Source organism: Crocodylus siamensis, chromosome 14 (assembly GCF_052110815.1).
Source record: "Crocodylus siamensis isolate JL-2025a chromosome 14, ASM5211081v1, whole genome shotgun sequence".
Taxonomy (NCBI): domain Eukaryota; kingdom Metazoa; phylum Chordata; order Crocodylia; family Crocodylidae; genus Crocodylus; species Crocodylus siamensis.
The window spans coordinates 8,688,534-8,707,528 of record NC_143408.1 but is presented as its reverse complement, the minus strand read 5'-3'; the positions used below and the strand labels follow the sequence as shown (position 1 = coordinate 8,707,528).

General features: G+C 49.9%; 1 protein-coding gene across 3 annotated transcripts; it reads right to left on the bottom strand.

Moving 5' to 3' along the window:
- Window positions 1-1,076: 1,076 nt before the first annotated feature.
- HMG20B (high mobility group 20B) lies at window positions 1,077-18,065 on the bottom strand. 3 transcript variants are annotated; one of them, XM_090027457.1, is made up of 9 exons: window positions 17,912-18,064; window positions 7,158-7,263; window positions 6,493-6,696; window positions 5,467-5,587; window positions 5,306-5,358; window positions 4,749-4,827; window positions 3,869-4,084; window positions 2,766-2,898; window positions 1,077-2,190 (listed from the first exon to the last, which is right to left on the bottom strand). In XM_090027457.1, exons 1-9 carry the CDS (start codon window positions 17,944-17,946, stop codon window positions 2,178-2,180), a joined length of 960 nt encoding a protein of 319 aa, XP_089883583.1. In that variant the 5' UTR covers window positions 17,947-18,064; the 3' UTR covers window positions 1,077-2,177. The 3 variants fall into 3 exon arrangements, with proteins under 3 accessions (XP_089883583.1, XP_089883581.1, XP_089883584.1); XM_090027455.1 differs by lacking the exon at window positions 1,077-2,190 and adding an exon at window positions 2,197-2,381 and having other exon boundaries at window positions 17,912-18,065; XM_090027458.1 differs by lacking the exon at window positions 1,077-2,190 and having other exon boundaries at window positions 2,762-2,898.
- Between the last annotated feature and the right edge of the window lie 930 nt (window positions 18,066-18,995).

The following is an 18,995-nucleotide window of genomic DNA, read 5'->3' as shown; positions in this document are numbered from 1 at the left end:
CTGGAAGCTATGCAGAGCCCCTCCTTGCAGGAAAGGTGTAGGCTTGAATCCCTCATTAGCCTTCCCCTGGGACCCAATCCTGACTATCCTACCAGTGCTTGTGGAGGGTAAAACTGCTCCACAAGAGAAATTCTGGCCTCATGAAAGGCAATGAGAGTTTTGTTGTTGGCTTCATTCCAGGCAAAAGAAACCAACGGCAATGCTCTCACTGAGTTCAGGGTTGCTAGGGCACTGCCTTTTTGAGGACTGGCCAGGTGCTTTGAAGTTCTCTGTGGATCTTTGTCTTCACACAGCTCCTGAGATCAAGGGCCCTTGGCTCGCAACTGCTCCAAAAGAACCAACTTATGTCTCCAAGACAAGTACTTCGGTTTCCATGATGTGGCTGAGCAGGGGCAGCAGCAGGGAGTCATGTGCCTCACTATGCCCAAGGCTACTCAGGAAGTCTGTGACAATGTCAGGCCAGGGCCCAGATCTGCTGATCCTCATCCTGGCCTTTAGTCACCAAATCATAACCAGAATGTTCATCTTCAAAGCACTTGCAAAAATGGCATATGCTAGTCTTGGAAAATGCGGGCCAGGCTGGTTAGGGAAAAATCTAGGGCAAGGCAAAACCCAGGGAATAGAACTGTGTGCGCCAGAGCTGGGAAGACACAGACACATGGCTGAGGAAGTCTCTCCTCCATGTCCTCAGATTTCTGGTCCTGGCCCCTTACCCAGCTCCCTCCACATCGGAGTACCAACCAGAACAGCCCCCCTTTATTACTGTGATCCTCCAACATCCCAGATTCTCCCAGGACAAAAAGTCTTGATGGTGTCAGCAAAGTCTTCCTGAGAACACCCAGGGGTTCCAGTGCACCAATATACAGAGATATCCCTTGGTGCCAAAGCAAGAGGAACCTCGCACTAGGAACATCCCCACACTCAGCCCAGGTCTCACCAGCTTTTGGACACTGATCACCCCCTTCCGTACAACCAGACTCACCAACTTCTACCATTGTCTATGATCCCCACCAGCCCATGAGTATGTGCGTACCCCCTCCTCCCCCCGCACCCACAAACACAACACCACAGCCTGGTTATTCACCCCAGTTTTTATTTAACCAGTCTCCAGGAGCATTCCCAAGGCAGGGTGGGCAGCAGCTGGTCCACCTGAGAACAGGTTAAGTGCTGAAGCCATGGAGATGCTTACAGAAAGAGGCTAATTCTTGCTGTCACGCTAAACTCTACAGAGTATTGACCTCAAGGGAGAGGCTGTTCCTTGGAGTGGATATACACTGATTCCTAATATAGAACCTGGTTATGTGGTGCTAGTAAGAAAATAAGATGCTCTATAATGACTTGATTAAGTTTAGTGGCTGAAGTCAGCTGTTAGGAGGCACCTGGGTGAGACAGGCAGGCCCCCTCTTCATGATCCTCAGGGAAGGAGGGCAATGGTTGCTGCAGGTACCAGGGCAGCTCCTGACACAAAGAAACCCTAAGTAGGGACCTCAGAGCACTGCTCAGTTCAGGGTTAAAGATACCCCCAACTACCCTCACCACAGAGCAGGGCAAAGCAAGATGCGGGTTTGGTCCCCATTACTGGACTCCCTCAGCCCCCTACTGACCACAACAAACCTGCCCGCAGCACTTGTGTGAGGGTTTGAAGCTGGAGGAACCAGAGGCACAGAGTTTCTGCTACACTATGTCCTACTGGGGTGCGCTGGGGTGACTCAGGCCTGTGGATGAGCTGAGAGCTGAACCCAGATCTACTGGGTCCTGGTTTGCAGCCTTGACCCCCATCTGCCCTGCCTTCCATGACTGTCCAGCTGTCCACAACCATCAGCTATGCCCTGCTAGGGCAATGCTGAAGACACCCTAAACTGGGAGCAAGCCAGTGTCAGGTGATGGAGTGGAGGACAGGCCCCGCAAGCAGCATCCCTCATCCAGTCATAGCAGGCTAGCCACAGCCCTAAAGCCAGAGATGCCCAGCCCCCAGGCCTCAGCTGTACTGAAACAACAGGAACTACTCAGCCCAGTTGAACTATTCCTCCAGCAAACATGTGTGCCAGGCAGAGGCATGTAGCAGTGCGGTGGCTAGGGGAGAACCAGCTCTCTGCAGCAGCTGAACATGAAGGCAGGGGGAGGAGGTGTCGAGGGTTCCCGTCAGTCAGTGCTTTGCTGCAGCAGGACGGTCCTCTTCACAAGTGTTCACTGAAACAAGGAGTGAAGCAGGTGGATTCACTTTTCAGGAGTTCTGCAGGGAAGGAGCTTCAGGTCTCTCAGCCCCAAGGAACGATCCATCCTGGAACCGGCAGTGCCCCCCCGGCACTGCTACATGCCTGCCTTGGGTCTGTGCTGGGGAGATCCCAGCCTCTCTGGACATTGGACTTTTGTCTTCCTGCCTGTCCAGCCACCAACAAGAGGAGATGCTTAATTCCAAAGCACGTTCTGTGATGCAGATGCCTGCTGCCCCACTGGGAACAGATCGAGGTCAGCAGCTCCTTTTACATTGGCAGGTGCCCAGCGTTAACCTGACAGGGCAGGCTGGGCCACCCCCAATGCAGCCCAGCAGGACAGTATCTCGGGAAGAGCTGCACAGAAGGCTGCTCCTTCCCTCTCCTGCTGACACTGGGCTACTCCCAAACTATTCCAAGCTTGGTCCACCAAGATCAAGGTGCTCATCAGGAGCACACCACTGCCTGACACTGGTGGTAGTGCAGGCAAACACTACAGCTCCCCGCCCAGTGCGGCAGACATACCTCCCCACTCTAGGAAGCCCTGCTTACCTGGCTATCCGGGACAGGATCTCTTTGATACGCACAACAAGCTTCTCATGCTGCAGAGGGTTGCTTTCAATGGCACTGTGCAGTTTGGCCATGTAGAAATCCAGGGTGCCCAGTGTGGGGGTCTCTCCAGTGCCTGAAACAGATGCCCATAAGCTGGGGGCAGGGGCCACACATGGCATCATACCCAGCCCCAGCCTTTTGCTGGGACCAACGTTCTGTACTGGGAGAGCTGCTGATCAGCTCCACACCTGCACGTGCCTGGAGCCCAGACAAACCCATGGCTGCAATGGCTAGATAGCTTCTGCTGGTGGTAAAGACCCCTTTGAATCTGCTCCCTCACACACAGATCCTTCCAGGACACTGCTCTAAAGGGTTGCAGGTGACAGGGGCAGGGCAGTCCAAGCATAGGGTGCAAACACTTCTAGCCCCCCATGAATATGGTTTACAGTCAGCTGGATCAGCTCAGCACTTCATCTAAGCCAGAGTGCAGGCATATGCCTGCAGAGACCCTGCTGCCAAGGCCTGGTCTGCTCTGTCCATATGAGAGACAGCAGGCCACTTTCCTCAATAGCAGGGGCTAGCACTGCCCTCACCTGCACAGTGTGCTGAGCCTGCCTGGCACCCAGGATCTGCCCCAGAGGGGCCTGCTCTGTAGTGGGGGCAAAGGCAGAGTCTGTGCAGTGCCTGGTGATCCTTTCAGGCAGCACTTCCCAGAGTGGCAGTGTGCTCCCATTCCTAGCAGGGATATGTGTGAATCACAGCCACTGGCAAGGGGAATCTATGGCTGTGATTTTTGTGGCCGCCAGGAACCAATGGCAGTGGGGGCTGAAGCAAGGGGGGCACGAGGGTGGCCAACCTTGCTATGATGGGGTATAAACCCACAAAGCTTGGGAAACGTCACTTTAAGGCAAGGGGGGAAGAGAAGGTGGTTTGGTAGAAGTTTTGTGAATCCCTGCAGGGTAAACGTCCCCAGTTCCAGGGAGCCAGGCTCAGCCAGCATCAGGTCCTCTTATGGGAATGCAGCCAAGAGCACATCCCTGTAAGTCACAGAGAGGGTCCTTCCAGGCAGCATCCCAGGCTCCCTTCTCTGACTCCCAGCTCACCTGGGATGGGCAGGGAGGCAAAGCTGGTGGTCAGGGCCTGCCGGACAGACTGGAGTTGCTGCTGCAGGGCCAGCGTCTGCCTCTCCTCCAGTGCCAGCTCCTGCTCCAGCTTCTCCTTGGCACAGCTCATGCTCTCTGTGTGCTTCTGCAGGATAGCATTCTGTTCTTCGAACTCCGTGTTCATCTTCCGCAGGCGCCGCAGTTCTGCCTCCCGTGCTGCCCCACAGAGATGAGTAGAGGGGTCAGTACAGAGAATAGGGGCATCCCCCAACAGGCTCACAGGGACTCAGGGCCAAACCCTCTCTGCTGGGGACTGAGCAGGGCTCAAGCAATGGCATCAGCCTCACCCTCAGTTCTCTGGATACAGCACAGACTGGAGCCCCCAGCCAGGATCAGAGCCTTTGTGTGCTAGGTGCTATAAGGGTTCCCTTCCTTTCCCTTCCTTTGTCAGTGCCAATGGAACTGAAGCCAGGAAAGCCGGCTCATGCAGGATGCCAGGATTGTAACTGTACACTTTCCCAGCACCCTACTGTAGCACTGACAGGATCAGCAGACACAGTCCACATAATTTGTACTGAAACTCCCACTGAGCTTGCCTCTGCGCATTATGGGTTTCCTTCACCTGCTAGCCTGGCAGTCAAGCCAGTGCCAGTGGCGCTATCAGCTATGGTGAGCCTCAGGGGTCTGATTACAACAGGGAAAGGTGACCATCCTCTTCTGCCCAGGTTGGAGGTGTGTAATGGAACAGTGGGCTCCAGCATGTGGCCTTGCTCCCTCCACAGCCAACCCACTAGGGCCCGTGAGCCAGGGACTGTGTACATGGAGAATGGCAGACTGTCCCAGCCCCAAAGGGTGAGGCCCCTTTCTCCTGGTTCAGTACCTTTGTTCTGGTCCAAGAACTCCTCTGTGAAGATCGGCACATCGAACGTGGAAAAGCCATCGCTGCCGCATTCCCCCACCTGGCCAGGAGATTGGGTGAGTGTCCAGCAACCAAGAAGGGTCAGACAGGGACAGTTGCTGGGTGGGAGGGCTCCAACCTGAGCTTCCCTTTGCACGGGGGAGTCCCCAGACATTCTGGGACATGCTGATCCTCAACCTCCCTGAGCTGGAAAGGGTGTCACAGACTTGAAAACCCATAAGACAGAAGCTCGAGGGCAGTTAGAAGGGCTCGGGTGAGAGTACACAGATGGAGCCAACAGTGGAGGATACAAGGCAAGGACGACATGGTCTGTGCTCCAGCACAGACTGACCAGAATGAATCAGATACGGTGGCAGCTTAGTCTGAGCAGGGGGTGTCTTGGGGAGACCTGTCCCCTGGGCAGAGCTGAGGCCTCCCCAAACCAATGGCCAAGTCACCTTCCTCTGCAGGGGCCAGTGCTTCACACCTCACGTACTCTACTGAGTGTCCTCTGTGCCTCCATCCCTTCAGGGCCTTACCTTGTGTGGGTGGCCATTCAGGAGGGTGTTCACAGCTACAGAGCCAGCATCCTCTAGGGGCAGAAAGGAGTCACGGGTTACTCATCTAGCCTCACTGCCACCAACATACAGCCCCAAGAAAGGGAACAACCCCGTAATTCCTTGTGCCCAGCAGCACTGACCTTTCTTGATCTTCTTCTCCTGGATCTTCTCCGTGCACATCTTGTAGGCCTCTGACTGCTGGTACTCCCGCAACTCCTTCATGTACTGCTGCTTCTCCCGCTCTGCCTCGTCCAGGTACCGCTGAAACCACACCAGGGTTAGATGCTCTGTGCAGAGCCACCGAGGACAGACAGGAGCAGGCCCTGCCCAGAGGACAGACTATTCCCAGGACCAGGCAGGAGAACAAGGTCACAGACCTTGGCCCCCATCTCCCTCTTAATAGGGCCCAGCAGGTGTTGCCATAGACACCACTGAGAAACCTATCCCAGTACACAGGGCTTGTTTCCAAGCCCAGTTCTGTTTCCACAAACACCAATGGCAAAAATCTCTGTTCACTTCAATGGCAGCAAAACTAGCTGGAAGTGTTACTCTTGGCTTTGGGACTGGCTGCTAGTTGATGCTGAAGCCCAGTGGCGAGGCGTAGGAGGTGCACAGGGGTGCACTTGCACCCCCTGACAGCATTGGTGCACCCCCTGAAAGCCAGTGCTCCCCAGTTAGATGACGGGCAGGGGCGGTAGGCAAGAGTGCCAGTGCCCCCCCTGCGAGCGCCAGCCGGGGAGTGGAGGCACCAAGAGAAGAACTGCTGGCACCTCTGGGAGTGCTGCTCATGCTTCTGGGTTGGTTCAATCAGCCGCAGGGGCCACCCCCCCGGTCACTGACTGGTTGCTGGGGGGGGGGCATGTGCCCCCCTGACTCAGAAGGCACGAGTTACCCATGCTGTGGCCTACAGCAGAGTGGCTAGTCAGGTGAATCTAAGGTATGTAATCCCTGCAGCCAAGGCAGAGGACACATCCCAAGCCTCCTGCAGCAGCAGATTAGGTAAGCACTATGGACTGGGCTCCCTAGATGTCTTCCAGGGGACCCTGGTTACCCCTCTCTAAAGAACCTACAGCAGTGTGGATCTTGTACTGCACTCATTGCCACAGATGTTTCCCAGATCCCATTTGCAGGTGGCCTCTCCCTTGGGAGCCTGGTCCCTCCCACACCTGTTTTTCTGAGGGTTGGAGCTTGCTCCACTCAGCTCCCAGCATCTTGGTGATCTCGGGAAAGGGCAGGTCAGGATGCTGCATGCGAATCTGTTCACGCCGTTCATTTAGAAAGCGAACATAGCCCGTCACAGGGGCCTTGGGGCCATTGGGTAGGATCTTCTTCCTCTTCTTCCCTTTGGGCCAGCCCCTCTTCTTCACCGGCTGGTGCCCGAGGGCAGGAGAAAGACAGACATAAGGATAAATATGTACAAGCTAGACTGGAGCTCACTAAGCTACTGGGTACAAAGGGGAGAGAGGGACATAAAGCAATGCACTGGAACAGAGCTAAGCCTCCTGCGCCCTGAACCCTTTGTTTTTCAGGTGATTTGAGTTCCTGGACTCTTCTCAGCCCAGTGTTGTAGCCACAAGAGTTCCCCCTTCTCCTGTATCCATGGCACAAGGCCCTGGGATGTCTGGGCTGCATGGTAAGGAAGGCAGTGTTATTGAGAGCTCAAGGATCTTGCACGTAGGCAACAGAAAAAGAGCTCTATCTAGGACTGGCATCTGCTTTCTGCAGTGCTATGAACCCTAATATCCCACTGCTGGGCTACTGTATGGCAATCAGCACAGGAATGGCCTGGTATTGCTGTCAGAGAAGCCAGGCTCTGAGGCCCAGGTCTCACCTCCTCCTCGCTGTGGGGCTTCTCAGTGCTCGTGCGGGGAACCTCCCCCTTTTCTTGCTTGATGGCCACCAGGAAGTTCCCATGCTGGGCTTTGCCGGCAGTGTGTCTGCAAACAGAGAGCTAGAGTCATCCTGGGCTGGAAGGCAAGTCCGGAGGCGCTACTGGGAGGCAGCACCTCCTGCAGGGAGAGGCTGGGAATGCAGGGGCTGAGCTTCCCACTCATTTGCCCTCTCCACACCTGTCCACGGCCGACTGGGGGGAGCCATTCCCTCCCAAAGCCAGAGCTCCCCTACTGTTCTCTATAGCGTGACCTGCTGGGAGCACAAGGAATCTACCCAGGACCAGGTAGGCCCCCGGTGTCCTGGAGTCCTCTGTGACACCATGCATTAACTGGCATTAACAATCACATATTCCTCCTTTAATCTGATGTTAAGTGAGTCCCATATCAGCCATTCCAGTATTTCAGCTGACAGATCTATAACTTACTCAGGTCACTTTATCATGTTCACATCCTGCCTTGGCACTGGCTCTCTTCCAGCCCTCTGAACTACTCAGTACTCCCAGACTCACTGGAAACCAACATAACTTCCCAGACCTCTTTGAAAACCACTGGACACCATTTACCCCGACTTAAAAATATCTACCTCAGGAAGCTACTCTTCAATGTGTTCCTGAGTTACTATGGGAATGAAACATATTTCCTGTGATATGAGGACATCATTAGTTCCCCCCCTCTCCAGTGAGCACAAGGGGGAAAAAAACTAATTGCGTCTGCTTTTTCTGTATTATTATCAACAATTTCACCATTTCCATCTAGTAATAGATTAAAGCCATTGTTTAGATACTTTCTGCTCCTAAAATACTTGAAAAACTCCTTAACTTTGCTGCCAGAGATTCCTCCTTTCACTTCCCTTACACATGTTCTACAGTCCCTGACTTGATTCAAATCCATTACCATCAGAATCTCCTTCCCTGAATTTATTATGGATGGTTTTAAGATCTCATTTTTACAGCTACAGCCAGTATAGATGTACTTCCTTTATCCTTTTTACACAAAACAAAAGCAATCAAGCCACAATCACTTATTATGGAGCCATATGAATTTTAAGTTCTGGGATTGACTCCTCTTTATCTATCAAGCTGTGCTGTAATACAGTTTCCCCCTGTGCGTTACAAGCTGTGTTCTGGGGTCTGCATATTGTTACCTCCGATAGATGCAAACTCCACAATTTTAGTTCTGACAGCATGAGGCCGCTGGAATGAACCACTCAGACTAAAACCCCCCATGATAACACTACTCCTCCCTAAGCATTGCAGGCGGGTGCTTATGAAGCTGGTTATTCTACAGGGGCCTTTAAAAATAAGCTTGAATGTGCTGCAATGCCAAGCTATGCATCTGGGAATGGGGAGCAACTCCAGGATCTGAGGAGCAGGGAGACCATGCAAAGCAGCGACTCCACAAAGGATTTGGTGGAGTGGTTTTTCAACTATGTTCAAGGGAGGTTCAAAGGAACCTCCTGCTAGACTCAGGATCCCCCCTGGAAAATGCCAGCTCTCAGCTTTCACTCATTTTGTGACTATGGAAAAAAATACCAGAGTAATTCTTCGGCTGCAATGAACTCAGAAAGACCGCAGCGGGTCAGAGTGGTTTTGACACAATGAATTCCTATTTAAAGTTCCTGGGTTTGTCTTGCAAATTGTGTGTGAGAGTTGGCACACCTAACAGTGCTAACAGTGCATGGCACCTGATTGTCACCCTTAAAAGGAACATCTCATGGCAGCCGAGGGTGCCACATAACCTGGTTTAGAATCACTGACAGCGTCTACATGCGATGCTGACTGCACGGTGGCTCATTATTACTCCACAGCAGAGCACTGTGTGGCACAAAGCGTGACATGACATTACTGTGCAGTAGTAATGAGCTACCGCGCAGTTGGCATCACCTAAAAGCCGTTCATAATGAGCTACTGCACAGTCAGTGTCACCTAAAGCCACCTCCTCTGGGAGACAGGCCCTAGTCATGGTTTCTGCTCCAACCAAAGTTTTGGGAATTCACCCAGCATTATACATGCAGCTGAGTCATTTCATTCTGCCCCACAGTCTCTATGGCCAGAGTGGGGCTTTCTGAATATGTTCAAAAGGGAAGCATGGGGTAACCATAGTTATGTAAATTGAAACAAGCGTGAAGGTTGAATAAGTGCCAAAAACTGCCTTTATGCACTTAGGCACAGAAACGTGAAACAGGATTTGTGTCTCAGCCTCCAGTGACTGTAAACTTAGAACTGACATAAAGAGTTCAGGTTCTTCAGAAGCCCTTAGGAGACAAGATAAAGCATTCTGGATGCGGTCCAGGGATCTCAGGCATGGAGAGAGAGGCTGATGAGGCAAAGAGAAACATGAGATAAAGTTTTAAGGGTCAGATTCTGAGAGCACTGGGCTGCATTAGGTGTAGCACTGAATGAGAATACAGAATGGCACTGATGTGTAGGAAAGGTTAATTCAAGGGATCTAAGGATCACTCAGAATGAAGATGACAGAGGAGGGGCGGTGGGAAAATATGGAGTAGGTCTCAGCCTCCCAGCTGCAAGGGCTACCACAGTCCAGCGACACAGTAAAGGCGCAAGCAGAAATAGGCCCTTTCCAGGGAGTGAGCTGGAGAATGAGTTGCTAGTCACAAACTCCACTTGATTCAGCCAAAAACTTCAACATGCAGAGACAGGAACAGAATAGCTTGTTACAAACCCTGCAGACCCTTTCACGGGGCCTCTCCTCTTATGTCTTTTTAACCACCCCTGAGAGCAGTTTTCTCTGACCAAAATCTCTGCAAAACTCGGAGACTCTCCACAAGCATGGGCAAGATGGGAGTATTGTCAGCGACTCTCTTCAGAGCAAATGGAATCCTTCACAGCGGCTCGTTTCTAGCTCTAATTTAGAAGCAGCAAAAGGGAGAAGAGGAGCTGTAAAAGCTGATGGATAATCCAGAAATGATCTAATGAATGGATAGCTCGCAGATCAGGTGGCCACAGTCAATATAAAAGACACTAGGATGCACTTGTTACAGCAGAAGGACAAATGAAAAAGGGAGAGGGTATTACAGTATATGCTAGGCATACATATGGAAGCCAGATACTAGAAAAGAGAAGGAATTATGTGTGTTGATAGATCAAGCACTAGAGAATTCACTTTAGGACACACATAAAGTAGGGGTAAGAGTTTTGCAGACCTGAAGAGTGTAGAATGAGAATCTTGATTACACACAGCCAGATGCAGTAGCAATTTGAAGTGATGCAGGAATCTCCCTGAGAGTTTCAGCTCATGATTTGACAGCAGATAGTTTCCTGTGCTTGTTGAAAATCTCACTCCCTTACTTGTGAGAGAAGGTGGAAGTGCTAGTGAAAGAGCACACCCCAGTGAGTGAAGTCTTAGGTCTGCAACAATATCTTAGAGCTATTTAGCAGAGCAATAGGAAAAGATAACGTACAGTTAGCCCCATTTCCCTACAGATCCCCCCAGAGTGGTGATAGTAGAAGGACCAAGCAGGAAGAACCTTTCAAGGGCCAAGAAGGAAACATCTCTCAAGGCTGGTAGGGTAACGAAGAAGATCCAGGCTGAGTCCCCAGAATCACAAGGAGCAAGACATAGACAAAGTTTGGGCAGAAAATCTTGGGTTGGGATTTCAGTCAGCTCCTGAGCACACTGAGGACCCAGAAAGCAACCGAATGCCGTGAGAAAAAATTCAAAGTGTGGCAGGTAAATGACAGGCAGAGAAACAAAGCCCCAGCGCGTGCATCATCAAGAGAAAGCTGCCGAATTTACAGAGTTGTCTGACAGGTTGTAGCAGCCAGAGGCCATGATTCCTAAGAAGGCGCTTGCTGGAGAGGAACAGCATCCTAATGAACAGGATAGGTGCCAACGGGTCTGCTGTAAAGTAACGCCCATTGTAGGTATGGATGGAATTGGCACATCTGCATTATTAATGGTGGGAAAGGAACGCCACTTTGTCTTACTAATAGCAGAGCCTGTCTCAGCATAGTTCATACGAAGACTCCATTACAGTCCAATCTCACCATTTGGAGAATGCAGAATTCCCTCCTTGTTTGCAAAAAATCAGGTAAATGTTGCACTGTCTTGTCCAAATTTAACTGAGCTGGGCAACTTGACAGTGATTCATGCCTTGCTTAGTAAGCATGCCTAAGCTGTGCAATCTTTTAGAGTCTGATTTTCTTGCTGCATTATACAATGTGGAACCGACCATACCAACAAGCTGCTGTGAGTTGCATTCTCCAGGCTTTAAATCATTAAGCAGTAACAAGTTTAGCTTGTTGCGGTGTCGAATGGGTTCAGAAAGCACAGCCGTGTAAGGTGGAGGGCATTTTCACAGACCACGCTTTTAAAAAGGATGTGCAAAGGCTGGTAAAAAGCATTCAAGGCTTTTGTTAAGCATAGCATGATGCTGGGCAGCTGGCCAAGCTTGTTTTGATCTCTTAGCCAAATATTCCCCCACAAAAGCAGTATCCTTTCCCTGGTGAAGGTAAGCCTTATGTAGGACTTTTTTCCCCCAGTATCTCAAAGTGATTTTGCGTTTCATTAAGGCAGTGAGCTGGCAGTTCTCAGTTCTACCACAGTAAACTTTAGGGGGAAAAGCAAGTTTCTTTTCCCTTTCTTCTAAACTTGCCTGAATTTTACTGGTCTTTTGGATTTTTTATTCTTTTGCAAAAGTTTTTAAGGTTTATTTTACTTGGAATATATGTAAGTATACTAGAGCCATATGGGTTTTTAACTGTGATTGTTCAATACATGTTTTGTTGTGTGCACGTTGTATGTCATGTATGTACAGGCATAAATTGGACATATTGTGGGTTCAGTTCCAGACCACCGCAATAAAGCGAATATCGCAATAAAGCGAGTCACATGAATTTTTTGGTTTCCCAGTGCATATAAAAGTTATGTTTACACTATACTGTAGTCTATTAAGTGTGCAATAGCATTATGTCTAAAAAAAACAATGTACAGACCTTAATTGAAAAATACTTTATTGCTAAAAAATGCTAACCGATGGAAAAATGGCGCCGATAGACTTGCTCGACGCAGGGTTGCCACAAACCTTCAATTTGTAAAAAACGCAATATCTGCGAAGCGCAATAAAGCGAAGCGCAATAAAATGAGGTATGCCTGTATAAGTATTATCTAATGGTGTGTCTATGCCATACACACGCTAAAGGCAGAATCCTGTTTCGCTGTGCACACCCAAATGGCAGTTTCAGAGCCATATTACTGCTATTTTTGGTGCTTATACATAGCTTGCAATCCTACCTGAAGAACAATGGGGACACAAGCATCCACACGCTACTGAACATATGCAGCTGGCTGCACGCTGGCCTGGCAGATACACAGGCAGCTCTATATAAGCCTATGCTGGCAAGTCAAGTCACAAACTGTACCTGGCAAACCACCCCTCCCATGACTACTTGGTGTCGGACAGTTCTGCTATTTCTCTTACAGACAACCGGGCAGGGCACATGTCTACAAAGCAGAAGACTTGGGTTATAAAGCCCCATTTCAAGAGAATTTGAACATGTGCCTTTTCTGACTTCTCAGCATGTGACTCAGACCGTATCACGGAGTAGGCAGCACCTAGTGGCCTCTCCAGTCCTTCTGAACCCGGCCAAAAGAGGGAGGTGTGTGAAGCCAGGAAAGGTAGACAAGCAAGGCGGTGTGTGGCTTAATGAGAGGGATGCTAGTCTGGCAGGGAACAGGTTCCAGTCTGGATCTTCCCCCCACCCTGTTCCCAATGAGACAGAAACTTTCCCCAGTGATCTCTGTACCTTTTACGTGATGAACAATAAATGCAAGATGCTTCAAGAGAAGGCTTGGAGAAAAGCTGAAAAAAATGCTTAACCTGTGGCAAGGTGGTTCAAGTATGATACTATGAAATCAAAGGGGAGCAGGTTCAAATCCTTGCTGGGTGAAGGAGCCTAGAACCTGTCTCCTGCTTCTTGGGTGAGCACCTTAATCACCCAGTTACTGGGCTAAAGCCCTAAAAGGTCTGTCTTCCTCAGACCACAGTTCTGGGACTTGCACTCCATGCTACACATACCAAGCTGCATACCTGCCCACACCAACCCCTTGTTAAGTGCCAAAACCAGCAGTTATATGGCTGGGAAATAGGCATTTGAGCACATGAAGTGAAACAGAAGTCTGCTCTTAACATTGTGTGTGTTTTGCTGTTTTTTTAATTTGCTCCAACAAGCATCAATCAATCCCATTTCATTTTTAATAATTACAAAAAACAATTATAACAGTTATGAATTTGTGCTGAGGCTGACTGTTTCAATATTTTGTTACATTATAGCAAATACTGTAAGACTAGTCAATTTATATATATATATATATATATATATACAGCAAAAGCTTTGTTATCTGGCACCCATGGGAAACGGAGGGTGCCAGATAACAAAATATGCCAGTTACCCGAGAGGCCTGAACAGGCAAAGACGCCTGTTCAGGCCACTGCTTCTCCCTCTGCGTCTGGAGCAGGGAGGTGGGCCCTGTGCAGGCCGCTATGCCCCGGGATGTGGGGGTCAGCAGCGCAGGCTGCTTTGCCCTGGGCCATAGGGGCTCGGTGAAACTGGAAGTGCCACAGTGGGCACTTCCAGTTTGGCTTTTACCTTACAAGCCAGTTTGCTGGTTAATAGAGGATTCCAGCTTGTAAGGTGCTGGATAATGAAGCTTTTACTGTCAATTAACTAGTCCTACACTATATATATTTACAGAAAGAGATCTTTAAAAAAAATAAATCCTTGCATAAGTGCTTCCCCCTTCAACATCAGGCAAAAGTGCCTATAAATGGGTATTAATAACTATGTTTCTGAAACAATACCTGATAAAAATGAACTTCTTTCCTTAAATGAGCAGAGGTTTCCCCACTCTGGGTGAACACTGCAAAATCTAATTCCATGCATAAAGTGATAAATATTGCTTGATTTAATGGGTTACAGCAAAAATAAATAAATAAATAAAAATAAAACAAAAAATAAAAATAAAAAGCACATTCTCTTTTGTCTCCAATCATCTGGGAGAACAGAACAAGCCAGCTATACTATACAATTCATCCCAAGGAAACTGGGCTCTTTTCAGTCCTTTCATCCTACTGACCTTAAAAGTTACATCAGCTTCAGCTACAGGCCAACTGCTCTTAGAGGTTATGACTGAAAGGCAGATGCAACTTCCTGGTCATTCACACCTCTAGCACTCAGAAAGAGGGTTTTAAAATGGGTAAGTACTTGTGGGAGCACCTGAATGTGTTCTACCTGAGAGCTGAGAGTACCAGCTAAAATGAGAAAAGCTCAACAAAGGCAAAAGCATGTTTTGATCAAAAAAAACCCAACCCCCCCCAAACAAAACAAACCCCCAAAACCAGTAAAAACAAAAACAAAAAAAACCCCAAAACCAAAAAACCCCTAACACCACACTTGGGAAACAGGGGACTTTGGAATACCCCCATTCTATGCAGTTGCTGAGCACAATTTCCATTATACAATTTAAACCAGCTAAGCCCTTTTCTGTGTGAAATGAGAAGTACTGGAAGAAAAAAGTCTGACAATATTTATTACTCAAATCATAACTGTTCAAGAAGGGATCTGTTTGATGCAATGCACCCCCACGGCTGCCTGACATGACCTGCCTGGGTGCCTGTCAGCACCCACTGCCAAGTAAAGCTCAGGAAGAACAGACCAATGAAGCTGAGGCTGGATCTAGTGCAATGGTGGGATTCTGATCAAACACAGCATGTTCTCTTGTATACCACATGCCCCCCCCCCAAATAAGACATGTCCCTTATTTTGGAAGAAAAAATATTCTTCCAGCCATGGCTGAATGCTGACTGCAGGGGACCCTGACTTCAGTGGCTGTGACTGCAAGATGGTTAAAGCTGTAGCTCTGGTGCTGACAAGTGAATGCCATCTCCTCTCTCCCTGTGGCTGGTAGAGGGAGAAGCATGGTAGATATTTTGCAACAGAGTCTGCCTACTTTGATTCAAGAAGAAAAATTAGCTTTCTCTCTTAAGACATGCACACCAGTTCTGGAGGGGTGATTTATGGGGGGAAAGCATGTGTGGTATTTGAGTAAATGCCATATTTGAGAGACCATGAACTACAGCCAAAAATCCACTTCAGAATATTCAAAATTACTGTATTTTCTTGCATACAACGCAGCCTCAAGTAAAATATGCAGCTTGTTGCTGAAAGGCAGAAAGAAATTTAAACAGCCTTTCCTTGAGAACCTCTGCAGGAGAGGAGGAAGATGGAAAACATCCATAGCCAGCAGCTACGGCAGGGGTAGGCAAGATGCGGCCCACCAGGATGTTCTACCTGGCCTGCGGGGCCCCTAAAAAATGTAGAAAATTAATATGAATCTGCCCTGGGCTGCCTGCCACGTGGCCCTCGATGGCTTGCCAAAACTCAGTAAGCAGCCCTCTGCCCAAAATAATTCCCCGCCCCTAAGTTAAGGAGTCCTGCATGCAACATTTGCTGCTTTATTTTTGCTTTCTCCTGACAGAGGCTTAAGCAGCAGAAACTGCTGTCACCATATTTTACAATCTAAACCTCAACTTCTAGTCACTGGATTTTGGAAAGAAAGTGTGTGTTGTGTTGTATGTGAGAAAAATATTGTATGATCAAGACCACACAGTAGCTTAGTGCTTGCAGTTTTGATTAAACTTGAAGTTTTGATTAAACAGGTTTAATTTATTCATGAGCCTATTGCTTTAACCTGTTTTTATATGAGGGGAATTTAAACATTGTGATCAGGTCAAACTGGCTTCTTGCTGTTCACTAGTCTCTGTTGATAAGATCATGACTACTCAGTAATAAGCAAGAGGCTTGTTTGTGCCACACCAAGTCCAGGAGTTTCCTTGTTTCAGAAAAAAGAGGGACTTGGGAAACAACTTGTTAGGGACAGAGCATGGACTTCAAGACTGTTTATGTGGAACCAATGGATTTTAGTGTTCTTAAAGAATAGGAGAGTTATGTGTTATCCCAAGAAACCGTGCATTTAATCCCATGTTGGAAGGAATTCAGTTTAGCATAGGAAGGCAGATTTACAACACATGGTATTACTTGCATTGTATGGTTATTTTAAAAAACCTAATTTAAAATTAATCTATGGACTAAGCCAACTCAATTAATGTGCCCTGCCAACGGGAAGCAGGTTTTAGACATAAAACAAAAAAAATCATGATGCCTTTGCAGGACATAGACTTTAAGAAGCTTCCTGCCAAATTGAAGATATACAGGTGTACTTATGGTATTGTCCAGGTCAGAATGGAAGAGAATGCATAAAGCACATCCTAAATTGTCTTCTGGGACTATTAGGAAAATGGCTATAGCAATCCTGCATCTAAATTTTGACCTGTCATGAAAAAGGGTGATGCATATTCCCAGAATCTCTGAGTTCCCTTCGCAGCTCCATTGCTTGTGTTTGCACCTGACATAGATGTTTATATCCAACTGGCTGCTGTCCAGTACAGGTGACTTAGAAGGTGACATCTACAAGGAACATCTGCAAGTCCCATGTCTGATGGCAATTCACCCAGACTTACACCTGGGAAACCTCACAAACCGGTCACTGCTCTAGAAAAGAGCAGCTATCCATATATTAGTGTCATGTGCTTGCAGGGGGGAAAAAGCCTCGATTAGGAATCAAGATTAAGCTAAAAGAGCAGAAAGACACTGTACTGCACCTGCTCCAATTCATTTGGTGGAAGGCCCCAATAGAAAAGGTAGCAACAAACGTGGGACAGTGCTGTGTAATCCCTAATCACAGGGCGTCTCTACATGATGTGCTAAACATGTAGTAGCCTAATATTACGCAGCAGTAGCGTGTCATGTCAAAAACAGTGCCAATATGCTACTGCACAGCAGTATCACTAAAAAGATGTGCTGTGGTACTAATGCACAGCAGTGCCAGTCACCGCGCATTTAGTACCTGATTATATGAGCACGAAACATAACACGCAGTCACTACGCTGTGTTAACAAACGTGCAGGCGCACCCACAGGACACGAGCCAACCTTTTGATTTCGGCCCAAGTACACCATGGCTGACCGCAGCACTGTCACACCCGCTCTCAATTGGGAAAATGTTTGTGTCATTAATGTAGATTCGGGGTTTCAAATCGTGGCAGAACAAATTTAGATGCAAGGGGAAAACATGCATGCAACGTAAACAGAAAGAGAAGGGAAAGAGAGAGCTACTGGGAAGAACTGTGATGATTACAAATTAACCTCAGGAGCTGCATTATTATTACTCAGGGTTAAATGTGCGTGACACCGATAACGTTACTTGTGCCATTAAACCGATAAGGAACAGCAGGAAGCGGCGGCTGCTGACTTCGTCCAGGTAACAAAGAGGTGCGGTCGCATTTCACGATGCTGGAGCCCGCCCAGGAGCCCCGAGGGGGGGAGCGGGCCGGTCTCAGCAGCCCGGAGGGAGAAGTGCTGCCAGGAGGCCCCGCCAGCGCCGCGGGGCGGGTCCAGGGCCCGCGAGGTGTTCCGCGTGGAGCCAGGGCAGGGCAGGGGCTCTCACCCCGCGCGCGGCGGCCCAGAAGGCGGTGGCCAGGACACAGGGCAGGGGCGCGCGCGGACTGGACACGTGGGTTCTCCTTCGCAGGAGGAAAACGCGGGTGGGGTGGGGGGGGCAGGGCTGCTTGGCCTCCACCCGCCCGCTCCCGGGAGCCCCCGCGCGCGGACACTCACAGCATGGCGGGGGGCAGCGGGGCGCCGTGCGCCATCCCCGTCCGGCAGCGCCTGAGGGACACGGCCCGTCACAGGCGGCACCCGCCGGCAGGCAGCGGCCCACTCGCACCCCTTCCGTGCCCTGCCCCGCCCCCCGGCGGCATGCTAATGAGCCGCCTGCCGATTGGCCTGCCGGCGCCGGCGTGTGGCGGAAGTGGGCTGGGATTGGCCAGCGAGGCGCTCCGTCCGTGGCCAAGGGGGCGGAGCCGGCGCGTGGCGTCCTCGACCCCGCGCGCGACCAGCTCGCTGGCCAATCAGCGAGCGACTGCGGCGTGAAAGGGAAGGGGCTCTTAAAGGGGCCTGGACGTGGGGTCAGGGGCGGTTGCCGGTGCACGTTGGGCTCTGCCACCAGAGCGGATCCCGGGGGCTGATCTGATCTGATCTGGGAAACGGCAGCCCACCAGGGCCGAGCGTGAGCTGGAAGCCCGGGAGCGCTTCCAAGGCTCGCTGCAGGCAGCAAGGCCAGAGGCCGCCTGTTCAGTGATGGATCCACCGGCCCAGTCTGCAAACCTCTGCCTTACGGGCAGGGCGGATCCGTGCGGACTCGCCCGCGACGAGCGCCATGCGCGAGCCTGAGGCCGACCGACCACAGGCTCAACTCTTGGACTTGGTTTGCTGTAAGAGGCTCCATCCAGCAAGAGCACACGCACCCCCGCTGCAGCCGCTTCCTCAGCCGCACGAAGGGGTTTAAACCCGAAAGCTTGCTAAGAGAAATTGAAGTGGGTCTCATAAAAGATACCAGATCCACCCAAGGACCCTCGTCTTCCTAAAGGTTGAGGCATTTTATATTGGGCTCTAGTCTTTGTGCCAACCTCAGTTTATCGCACGATCACAAGGCCGCTCCTGGCGGCTGCAAGGATTTTTCCTTTCTAAATATGGATGCTGTGTATCGCTCGTACTGTAACCAAGCCTAGCAGGTTTAGTTAGTCCATAGAGCACGAATCTGCTCCGGCTTCTGCCTGGGCTCAGGCTAACCAGCTACCTGCTGCTCTCTGCTCATGGACAGCTAGTTTAAATCCAGAGTGGGTTGCATCAAGATGACCTG